The sequence below is a fragment of the Ranitomeya variabilis genome, chromosome 4 (assembly GCF_051348905.1).
Source record: "Ranitomeya variabilis isolate aRanVar5 chromosome 4, aRanVar5.hap1, whole genome shotgun sequence".
Classification (NCBI taxonomy): domain Eukaryota; kingdom Metazoa; phylum Chordata; class Amphibia; order Anura; family Dendrobatidae; genus Ranitomeya; species Ranitomeya variabilis.
In genome coordinates, this window is record NC_135235.1 from 468181286 (window position 1) to 468194113 (window position 12828).

Genomic DNA, 12828 nt, shown 5'->3' on the forward strand with positions numbered 1-12828 from the left:
GACCGCGTCAGGAGCGCCGGGAGTAGGTGAGTATTTGACAGGTGTCTCTCCCCCTCACCCGCCGACCCGTCCTCCCCGCCGACCATGACTCGAGTATAAGCCGACAGGGGCACTTTCAGCCCATTTTTTGGGGGCTGAAAATCTCAGCTTATACTCGAGTATATACGGTATATATAAAAAAAAACTAAAAAATATAAAAGTTCAAATCACCCCCCATTCAAAATGAAACAAAGAAAATCAACTCAAATCTACACATATTTGTTATCGCCATGTTCAGAATCACCCAATCTATGAAGAAAAAAAAAAGGATTAAACTGGTCGCTTAACGGCGTAGTGAGAAAAAAAGTAAAAACACCAAAATTACGTTTTTTTGTCGCCGCGACATTGCATTAAAATTCAATAACGGGCGATTAAAAGATCATATCTGTACCAAAATGGTATCATTAAAAATGTCAGCTCGGTAAGCAAAAAATAAGCCCTCACCCAACCCGAGATCATGAAAAATGGGGACGCTACGGGTCTCGGAAAATGGCACAATTTTTTTAAACAAAGTTTGGAATTTTTTTTCACCACTTAGATAAAAAAAGAGCCTAGACATGTTTGTGGTCTATGAACTCGTAATAACCTGGAGAATCATAATGGCAGGACAATTTTAGCATTTAGTGAACCTAGTAAAAAAAGCCAAACAGAAAACAAGTGTGGGATTGCACTTTTTTTGCAATTTCACCACACTTAGAATTTTTTTTCCCGTTTTCTAGTACATGACATGGTAAAACCAATGGTGTCTTTCAAAGTTACAACTCGTCCAGCAAAAAACAAGCACTCACGGCCATATTTACGGAAAAATAAAAAAAGTTATGACTCTGTGAAGCGACAAACGAAAACACAAAACTGAAAAAAGCTCCGGGGTTAAGGGGTTAAACAACGCTTTACCTAGAAGAACGTGAATTGTTTTACCTCACAAAAAGAATTAACTGCGACCCCATTCTATCCTGTCTTTATACTCTTTTGCTTCCCCCTGCCCAGGAGCTGTGGTAATATCAGACCGTGTTCCTGTACGGTCAGACACAGCCATTACACAGTACACAGCAGGGACACATTTATAAGATTATCTCCCCACAGGAAATTTTTTTTGACACATTCAATTGTGTAACTTTATTTTTATTCCAAGATCTAGTGATTAAAATGTACTTTGCTTGTGCGACAACCTCTTTCTAAGGCTTTTGGTGATGAAAATTATTTTTTTTATCGCATTGTAATTCATTGCTATTGAGTTTAATGGTAAATCCCCAGTCAAAGAACAAAGAGCACTAACTCCCCTTTACTGTAGGCATCTGATGACGCAACCCTTATTGCCATCTTTGAACCTTACTGTTTTTGTTTTTTAAAGAGTGAATGCAATTTTGTTCATGTCCCATTATGTTTTTGTGAGACAACTGATTTAATTTTCTTTTTTTTTAAATCATGTCTTCCACAGACAGACATTGTTAGTTTCTCAAGTTCTTGGTCCTATTTGGCTCTAAAAAAAATAGAGAAAATGATTGTAGTGCTTAAATGCTCACTTGAAAGCTCTTGTAGGCACTGCGCATGTTTGGCTACTGCAGCAGCGGCAGCTAATTTCCTACAAAATGAGCAGTAAGCAATTACAAAGAAAAATGTAAAGATTTGAGGATAATCGAGCTAATAATAATAATAATAATAATAAAAAAATTGCAAAGTTTATTTTTTAACACTTTGTAAAAGTACTCATCTTCGAAGACGGGAGTAATCTTTTAACACAAGATTGTAATTAACCTGCTCTACAGTGTTATAGACCCACACTGATCCTAGCCAGGGTCTCAAGGAAATGTCAGAATATTCCAAAATTAGAGGGTCACTTTATCCAGCGTGTGACAAACCTTGGGTGCATTTTTATGAGTGTGGAAATATAATTTGGAACACAACATGTCGGTGGTCTGTGATGGTCTTACATGATTTTTTTTATGATCTATATCTTGGGTCGCTTACATCTTTGTTTGCTTTCCATAAATTCACTTGCTTGCTGAGTCGGTGAGCTATGATTTACCAAATGTTCAGATGGTGCCAATGCACAATATCTATATTGATTTACCTATATGGCATGTGGTTATGTTGCATTAGTCTCCTTGTATTAGGATTATATGTTTTAAGGACTTTTATTGTTTGCATGTAGCTTCCAAATGCTATTATAACTTTCAGGAACTGTACGTTTTTATGGTTTTTAGGTTCTCAAGCGCACTTGGTGATATCGGGACCAGAGCAGGTGTTACAGAAGCCTTCATGGGGAACAAATGGTCCACCTCCACATACAAACTCCATTGTGTGGGCAAACGAATCTTGCACTGCCACTAGGGAATGGAATAAGGTGTCTTCACAGAACCAGGACCACTCACAGCTTGTGCCATTGCCATTGAGATATACCACCTCACTACAGAAAGCCCAAGTTGAGCGTGAACCTATAGAAAAAAGTATCAGGTAATTCATGCTACAGTAAACATGAGGGGCTGTCCCCATGATGATAGGTTAGAACATATTGCTAGAATATGCCACAATTGACAGATTAATACGTATTTTAAAGGGCACCCGTCATGTATAAAACAGCTATTAACCTGCAGATATTGGTTTAATCTGCAAGTGAATAGCGTTCTGAAGCTGCTCGGCACCCACACCGAGAGCCACGCTGTCAGGAGGAAATTAACTTTATTCCTCCTGGCAGCCCTAGGCTTTCAGTCATAGGGGTGGGCTGGTGCAGCTTCAGTCACTACTCAGTGCTCAGTCAGAGGCAGCTGTAACCACGTCCCGACTGACTGATTGCAGGCTCTAATGATGAACTGCATGTCAGTCAGTGCCGGTGTCATGGCTATAGCTGCCGATCACTATGCACTGACTGGTGATTGAAATCTGGGGGCTGCAGGGAGGAAAAAAATGTAATTTCCCCTGGCAGCGGGGCTCTCAGTGTGAGCGCTGGGCAGCATCAGAACACTATTCACCCCATATCTGCAGGTTAATAATGTTTTATTTTTTACGTGACGTGTTCCCTATAAAGCATTGCTCCCACCGCAAGAAAAAAAACTATCCTCTATTAAAAGGATGTGAGAGAACGTGTTGATTGCTGGAGGTCCTGCTGCAGGGACACCCAGCTATCCCAAAAATGAGTCCGGAATGCAGTGGAGGTGTGCATTATTTGATTCTACTCTATTCATTCTACTGTAGTAGAGATGTAGTAATTTATTCCATTCCATCTTCCAAGTCAGCACTCTGTGACCGTGGGACACCTAGGAATCTCCTTTCCTATCATACACCACTACTCCTTTTGATTTGGTGCAAAGTCGTGTGTGTGTGTGTGTGTGTGTGTGTGTGTGTGTCATGCTGCAAGCGATAATGATGCACCAGTTCTGGCTAATAATAAAGAAGAGCTTCCTGTCCATTGGTCACAGAATACGGACCTGGCCAGTGGAACCCGGAGTCCTGCAAATAGATTCTCCCATCTTTAAAGGGAACCTGTCACCCCGTTTTTTCAGTATGAGATAAAAATACCATTAAATAGGGCCTGAGCTGTGCTGGACAATAGTGTATTTTGTGTACCCTGATTCCCCACCTATGCTGCCGAAATATCTTACCAAAGTCACCGTTTTCGCCTGTCAATCAAGGTGGTCAGGTCAAATGGGCGTGGTGAAATCGCTTCTTCTCCCCCAGATCTTGCTCATCTTTCCGTTGGTGGCGTAGTGGTTTGCGCATGCCCAACAGGGGAATGCACTGCGCAGCTGAAGAAAAAGAGTTCGATCTGCGCTATTCTCTGCTTTTTCGCTGGTGGCGGCCATCTTCCTGAGGCCGCGCGTGCGCAGATGGAGCGCTCTGCTGCCCGGGGCTTCAGGAAAATGGCCGCGGGATGCCGCATGTGCGCAGATGGGGATCGCGGCGGCCATTTTCCTGAAGCCGAGTTCGCATATCAGGGTACACAAAATACACTATTGTCCAGCACAGCTCAGGCCCTATTTAATGGTATTTTTATCTCATACTGAAAAAACGGGGTGACAGGTTCCCTTTAACTATGGGACTGCCTAGTTCAGCGCTTAGATATTTCTAGTAGTCACATAGACAGTAAATGGTGCTCGTGTTGATCATGTACACTTCCACTCTATTCAATACTGGGCTCCAGAGGCTTGTCCTTGGTATCGCTGGGGTCAGATAGGGTATAACTTGATTATTTAATAAAAAAAGATTTAAAAGAAACTTGCCTTTCTAAAGTGCCCACAATGCCGCAGTTATGTAACGTGCATCAGTAGTGACGCTCACCACAGTGTGATGGCATGGAGTGCCTCAACGTCACAGACCTATACAATTATTTACAGTAAAAAAATTATGTTGTGGTACCGTGTTAGCCAGAAAAAAATCAATGTAAATGATGCCTAAAAATGACTAAAGTATTCTCAGAGTGATACTTTTATTGGCTAACCAGAAAAAAATATATTTGCAAAATTTCAGAGCACAGAGGCTCCTTCAGGTAGGTTTACAAATGTCTTAATAAGACAAGAGCACAGCATTTAAGGGATGTTACAACCCATATTCCACAGAGATCACAGACTGAAAGACATATTCCCAGAATTACCACTTCTCTCCTACAAACAGCCCCCAAACTTAATGAATCTCCTCGTCAGAAGTGTCCTCTCATCACCATCCGGGACGGGCTCATTCCCATGTAACAATAAAAAATGCAAAACTTGTACCCACAGAATACCCACAAATACAGTTCGCACACCAAACACAAATCAGGAGTATAAGGTCACGGATTTCTTTTCATGTACAACCTCCAGTGTGGTGTACATGATACAATGTACAAGGTGTCCTGGAGGTATCTACAACCCCTGGCAAAAATTATGGAATCACCGGCCTTGGAGGAGGATGTTCATTCAGTTGTTTAATTTTGTAGAAAAAAAACAGATAACAGACATGGCACAAAACTAAAGTCATTTCAAATGGCAACTTTCTGGCTTCAGGAAACACTAAAAGAAATCAAGAATAAAAAATGTGGTAGTCAGTAATGGTTACTTTTTTATCCAAGCATAGGAGAAAAATTATGGAATCACCCTGTATATTTTCATTCCCAAAACTTACACCTGCATCAAATTAGATTTGCTTGTTAGTCTGCATCTAAAAAGGAGTGATCACACCTTGGAGAGCTGTTGCAACAAGTACACTGACATGAATCATGGCTCCAACACGAGAGATATCAATTGAAACAAAGGAGAGGATTATCAACCTCTTAAGAGGGTAAATCATCAAGCAATGTTGCAAAAGATGTTGTTTGTTAACAGTCAGCTGTGTCTAAAATCTGGACCAAATACAAACAACATGGGAAGGTTGTTAAAGGCCAACATACTGGTAAACCAAGGAAGACATCAAAGCGTCAAGACCGGAAACTTAAAGCAATATGTCTCCAAAACAGGAAATGCACAACAAAACAAATGAAGAACGAATGGGTGGAAACTGGAGTCAACGTCTGTGACCGAACTGTAAGAAACCGCCTAAAGGAAATGGGATTTACATACAGAAAAGCTAAATGAAAGCCGTCATTAACACCTAAACAGAAAAAAACAATGTTACAATGGGCTAAGGAAAAGCAATCGTGGACTGACGATGACTGGATGAAAGTCATATTCAGTGATGAATCGCGAATCTGCATTGGGCAAAGTGATGATGCTGGAACTTTTGTTTAGTGCCGTTCCAATGAGATTTATAAAGATGACTGCCTGAAGAGAACATGCACATTTCCACAGTCATTGATGATGTGGGGCTGCATGCCAGGTACAGGCACTGGGGAGATGGCTGCCATTACATCTTCAATAAATGCACAAGTTTATGTTGATATTTTGGACACTTTTCTTATCTCATCAATTGAAAGGATGTTTGGGGATGATGAAATCATTTCTCAAGATGATGATGCATCCTGCCATAGAGAAAAAACTGTGAAAACAATTCCTTGAAAAAGATACATAAGGTCAATGTCATGGCCTGCAAATAGTCCGATCTCAATCCAATTGAAAATCTTTGGTGGAAGTTGAAGAAAATGGTCCATGACAAGGCACCAACCTGCAAAGCTGATCTGGCAACAGCAATCGGAGAAAGTTGGAGCCAGATTGATGGAGAGTACTGTTTGGCACTCATTAAGTCCATGCCTCAGAGACTGCAAGCTGTTATAAAAGCCAGAGGTGGAGCAACAAAATACTTGTGATGTGTTGGAATGTTTTTTTTTGTTTGTTTGTTTTTCATGATTCCATAATTTTTTCCTCAGAATTGAGTGATTCCATAATTTTTCCCCTATGCTTATATCCCCTATAAAAAAGTAACCATTACTGACTACCACATTTTTTGTTCTTGATTTCTTTTAGCGTTTCTTAAAGCCAGAAAGTTGCCATTTGAAATGACTTTAGTTTTGTGCCATGTTGTGATCTGCTCTTTTTCTACAGAATTAAACAACTGAATGAACATCCTCCAAGGCCGGTGATTTCATAATTTTTGCCAGGGTTTGTATATTAGGGAAATCATGCAGAAACTACAAACAAGGATAAATGATGAAAACATTTCTGTGGACCTTGTCACTGTATGACGGATTTAAAAGTCTTAATACTAAACAGTATTTTTAAGGACAACAGAGAGAGGCATTCGGGAATTCAAACTGATAAAGATCTTCAATTATTTGACACTAGTACTTAATTTAACACCTGGATTTATGACTCACTACATGGATACAATTCACACCTCCACCAGAGGGATGCCAGTTAACTAAGGGTACTGTCACACTCTGCAACTTTCCAACGATCACGACCAGCGATACGACCTGGCCGTGATCGTTGGAAAGTCGTTGTGTGGTCGCTGGAGAGCTGTCACACAGACAGCTCTCCAGCGACCAACGATGCCGAAGACTGAGTGCTGACATAAAGTGAAAGCACAGCACAGCGGTAATGTCACCGCTGTGATCTGCTTTCACTTTCCGGCCGGCAGTCAGTCAGAGCGGGAAGCAGACGGCAAGGGACCTGATGGACACCGGAATGTGAGTATGTACTGTTTGTTTTTTTTTACTTTTACGATGGTAACCAGGGTAAACATCGGGTTACTAAGCGCGGCCCTGCGCTTAGTAACCCGATGTTTACCCTGGTTACAAGTGAACGCATCGTTGGATCGGTGTCACACACACCGATCCAACGATGACAGCGGGAGATCCAGCGACGAAAGAAAGTTCCAAACGATCTGCTACGACGTACGATTCTCAGCAGGGTCCCTGATCGCTGCTGCGTGTCAGACACAGCGATATCGTATGGATATCGCTGGAACGTCACGGATCGTACCGTCGTAGCGACAAAAGTGCCACTGTGAGACAGTACCCTTCGGGAACTTTCCCACTGCCTCTCCATCTCAAAAAGGATAATTGGATTTTCTTGGCTTATCTTTAGGAGGCATCACTCCTCCCATCTCATGAACAATTGTCCTGCTGTAATATCTATTAAATGTTGTGCTCTTGTTATATTAATTCATTTGTAAACCTGCCTGAGTAAGGAGCCTCTGTTCTCTGAAAGCTTGCACTTCCTGGGCTTGCTGGGTGTACTCCCCAGTTTCAATTTTATTATGTCCATTCTCCGGAAGTTGCTAGTACCGTGAGTACACAGAGCATGCCCGAGTCATGCATGAGTACAAGCGGCGTCCGGAGCTTGCGCTGATCAAAAATTATGTTGGAGAGACAAACTCAGCTTCAATGCACATGCCCGGGAAGCTGGCCTGGCAGCGCCCAGGTGTGGTATTTCTTCTGAGAGGGCTATGACACCAGGGCAGTCCAGGCCATCAAACTGCAGCGGTCATCACTAGTGTCCCTGGGAGCTTGACTGAAGCGATATCCAGCGTCGCCCATGTAAGTGGAACCCGGGGATTTACATTAAAGGTAATTAAAGATTAAAAGTGTGCTTTATGTATGTCCAAGGGCAGTTAGTTTACAGAAACATGATAGGCATGCACGTTACATTGGGGACAGTTTAAAGGGAATCTGTCATGTCGTAATTTTGCCCTATTAAATACCAAGTAATAATTATGCACATTGAATGTGTGTAACAATAAAAAAAAATGGACGTGAATAGTTGATTTGTGTTTCTTGGAACCTAAAACTATCAGTGCATAACTTCGATGTCATCTTACTTCTGGTAGTGACCCAGCTCCTCTGACGAAGAACATCTTAGATGACATCAGTACAATGTTCGATGACCTTGCAGAGCAGCTGGAAGCCATGTTGGATTGAGGAGGCCTAGACACGCATTTTTGGCACTTTAGCTGGGACTGCATGACGGCACAACTCCACTAGCCTTGGGCATCAACTGTGGCTCCATCTATTGCACATCAGTCACTGTCATAGTTTGGCTTGGATTTAAAACTTCTGCAGCAGCATTGGATTCCCCCTACACGTGTTTCATATTGACAGGGCCTCCATATTACTGATGCTTTGATCTGAGAGATTTTTCTGAATCGCCCATGCTGCAGACTTAGGGCAAATATATAAAGTGACCATATCAAACAACGTAAAGCCCCTGCCCCAAGCTTGTCTCTGTACTGCCATATCCATTTCAGTTTGATGAAACTGTATTACTCTCCTTTTGCTAAAATGAAACTGTAAATGATTGATTTTTTTTTGTAAGAAAAGTCTATTTTAAAGTAATTTTATATATATGTGTATGTATAAACCTCTATAAATATATATTTACTAACCGGAATATGTCAATGCTATTTGTTATATATTTTTTATATACTGTTGATGCACCTTTTGAAATCTGTATCATTTTTATTATGAAATGTTGTAGATAAATCTTTATGGCAGTTGATGAATATGATATTTAGTTTGTGCGACCTCTGACTGGATTGGGAATCTATTACAATACACTATACATATACAAATTTGGTGCAAAATTGTCATGATTGCAGATCATGATCAAATTATTGTATTTTATTTGCTACTAGAATTAATATATAAGGTACATTAATGGGTTATTACATTGTAGTACTATGTATTGGCCCAAAAATTGTAAAAATGACAAATATTCTTGTATAGTGGTGAAATAATACTGATGCAGGCAGGGCCAGCATCAGCACCTGGGGACACCAGCGCAATGGGGCCCGGCACCCTCAAGTGGCTCCCCCCACTTGCTCTTGGCTTCGGCACTTGCGATACTCACCTCTCCCTGTTCCACCGCTGCGGTGTTTTCCGCATCCTCTGACTATGAAGTTCAGGTCAGAGGGCGCGATGACGTCACGTCTGTGCGCCCTCTGCATGAACATGCAAAAAAAGAAAAACAAGGAGCGCACATGAAAAGGACCTGTTAATTAAAGGGACTAGGGCAGCTAAGGAAAGCCAAAGGGCCACTAACCTTCTGGGGTTATGCGCCCTTTGCATAACCCCGGTGAAAGCAGAGAGGTGAGGGAGACAAAACTCAGTGCTGAACGACTCTACATGCTGGAGGCACGGGATCATACCACGTGACCGCGGGGAGGAGGTGCTGGAGCCCCGTGACCGCAGGTCCTTGGCAGAGGAAATGGAATTTACTGCACCCAGAGCTGCTCCTGCCACATACCCTCAAAAGAGGAATGTGAAGTAAGGAACCAAAAAGATGTTGTCTTTAGGAGTGGTGAGGCAAGAAGGGTAAAACAGTTAAAATTAAAAGGCACAAACCTTTATTAAAATGTATAACAGTCCACGTCATCTTTTTGCTTCCTCTCTGCATGAACAGTCACAGTGCACAGAGCCGGAAGACGGTGGTGCTGAGGAGTCAGGAGCAGAGCAGCGGCCAGCGAGGAGAGGTGACTATTACTTTTTTTTTTTTTAATGTATGGAGCAGTATATGGGGCCCATTCTGTTTGGAGCAATATTTGGGGCCCATCATATACTGGAGCATCATATTGTGCCCTTCATATACTGCATACACTATCTTCCAAATTATTATGCAAATAACATTTTTCTTTGATTTTCCTAAATGGTTGGTGCAAATGAGTCAGTCTAATAAAAGTAATCACCCGTTAGAGTATACATCGAATTTTATTGAATAAACCTCCCAATGATAACAGTATAATCTCCAAAATGAATAACAACTCAAAATGCACTGTTACAAATTATTAGGCACAGTAGAATTTCTAAACATTTGATATGTTTTAAAGAACTGAAAATGCTCATTTGTGGAATTTGCAGCATTAGGAGGTCACATTCACTGAACAAAAAGCTATTTACTCCAAAACATCCTAACAGGCCAAGTTACATGTTACCATAGGAACCCTTCTTTGATATCACCTTCACAATTCCTGCATCCATTGAGTTTCTGCTTGTATTTCTTTGCATGAAGTCAGAATAGCCTCCCAGAGCTGCTGTTTTGATGTGAACTGCCTCCCACCCTCATAGATCTTTTGCTTGATGATACTCCAAAGGTTCTCTATAGGGTTGAGGTCAGGGGAAGATGGTGGCCACACCATGAGTTTATCTCCTTTTATGCCCATAGCAGCCAATGACTCAGAGGTTTTCTTTGCAGTATGAGATGGTGCATTGTCATGTATGAAGATGATTTTGCTCCTGAAGGCACATTTCTGCTTTTTATACCATGGAGGAAAGTTGTCAGTCAGAAACTCTATATACTTTGCAGAGGTCATTTTCACACCTTCAGGAACCTTAAAGGGCCCTACCAGCTGTTTCTCCATGATTCCGGCCCAAAACATGACTCCTCCACCTCCTTGCTGTTGTTGCAGCCTTGTTGGGACATGGTGGCCATACAACAACCATCCACTACTCCATCCATTTGGACCATCCAGGGTTGCTCAACACTTATCAGTAAACAAGAATGTTTGGAAATTAGTCTTCATGTATGTGTGGGCCCAATGCAACCATTTCTGCTTGTGAACACTGTTTAAGGGTGGCCGAATAGGTTTATGCACCACAGCAAGCCTATGAAGGAGCCTACACCTTGAGGTTCGAGGGACTCCAGAGTCACCAGCAGCTTCAAATATCTGTTTGCTGCTTTGTAATGGCTTTTTAGCAGCTGCTCTCTTAATCCGATGAACTTGCCTGGCAGAAATCTTCCTCATTATGCCTTTATCAGCACAAACACATCTGTGCTCAGATACAGCCACAAATCTCTTAACAGGAAGATGATCACGCTTAAGTTTTCGGGAAATTTCTAATGTTTTCATCCCTTCACCAAGGCATTGCACTATTTGATGCTTTTCGGCAGCAGAGAGATCCTTTTTCTTTCCCATGTTACTTGAAAACTGTGACCTGTTTAATAATGTGGAACATCATTTTTAAGTAGTTTTCCTTTAATTAGAATCACCTGGAAAACTAATTATCCCTTGTGTTTAAGATTGATTTCAGTGATCCATTGAGCCCTGAGACAATACCATCCACGAGTTTATTTGAAAAACAAAACAATTAAATCTTTATCACACTTAAATCCAATTTGCATAATAATTTGGAACACAGTGTAGAGCAATATATGGGGATAATTATGTATGTGACAATATATGGGGGCCCATTATGTATGGAGCAATATATGGGGCCCATTCTATATGGAGAATTATTTGGGGCCTATTCTGTATGGAGCATTATATGGGGCCTATTCTGTATGGAGCAATATACGGGGCACATTATTATGTATGGAGCAATATATGGGGCTCATTATTCTATATGGAGCATTATATGGGGGCTCATTATACTGTATGGAGCAATATACAGGGCTGACTACTCTGTATTGCTCATAATACTGTATAGAGGACTATACTGTCCGGTTTCTGAGCTATTGATATCACTCATGTAGGAAGTAATGAAATCTTTGGCATTGTGCTATACTTATATTTCTCTGCTATAGCTGTGCATCTTGAATTGTGGTATGTGTTATGACAGGAGCTCCCCCTTGTGATTCAAAAGAAAACTGCATTGCATTCCCAACATTTTAGCCCAGCAGCAACACTTTATGCAAACAGTGCAAGGTATGCTTCTTATGTGGTGGAAATCCTCCACTAAACATCCAAAGTGAATAATTATGTGCTACATGTGTGCATGCGATTTCATTTTATCTCTGTAAATGTCATTCAAATGGGCTTCCTCAAGTTGTTAAATGGAACCTGTCATTAGATTGGCCCAGTAAGGTCCTTGGTTGGCTTCTCCCCCACTCAATTGATTGACAGGTACCTCCCATGTGTACATGTAGTTAGAGACCGGCCAATCAGGAATGGGGCAGGGCGAAGCCATCCATGGCCGCACCAGGCTAGTCAGGTTTCGCTATAGTTTCTGGCTAGCTATTTTTTTAACGCCTATTTACACTGAAAAACTTCAGCATTTCAGACTAACACATTAACTGGCTGCAATAGTGCAGCCATGCTCTGATTCATGCTGCCTGCAAGGTTACTTTTAAATGGTTCAAATTGTTTGAATAAACAAGCTGTTACAAGCGCTGCCGTCGGGTCGGCGCCTGATTATTACATTAGTGCCTGCTCTGTTGCCAGTCTTGGTGCTCGGTTAGGTGCTTCATCGTATCTCAGGTCCCTGGGTGCTTTGCACTACGCGCTCTGCTTAGTCCTGATCCCTGGGTGCTTCCCCGTGCGCTCTTTGCCCAGTCCTTACCCAGCTCCACTTTTTACTCTTTTTTTTTTTTAGTGCCTGCCATCGCCTGGGTCCCTAGCGGCCCTTGGCTCCGGTCCTGTCTCCTCGGTCCTGTCTCTTCCATACCCATTCCTTCATCTCAACTTCCCGCTCCCAGTTCCTGCATCCCAGTTTGTTCCTGGTTCTTTCCTTGC

General features: G+C 41.8%; 1 protein-coding gene across 1 annotated transcript in view; it reads left to right on the forward strand.

The window, feature by feature from the left end:
• Positions 1 to 8771, forward strand: part of CASKIN2 (CASK interacting protein 2) — a 142739-nt gene extending 133968 nt beyond the window's left edge. The window contains exons 20-21 of the mRNA XM_077251706.1: positions 2244 to 2493; positions 8212 to 8771. Of these exons, the coding sequence (XP_077107821.1) occupies positions 2244 to 2493; positions 8212 to 8302 (341 nt within the window). The 3' untranslated portion in view covers positions 8303 to 8771. The remainder of the gene's footprint in view (positions 1 to 2243; positions 2494 to 8211) is intronic.
• The last annotated feature ends 4057 nt before the right edge of the window (positions 8772 to 12828 follow it).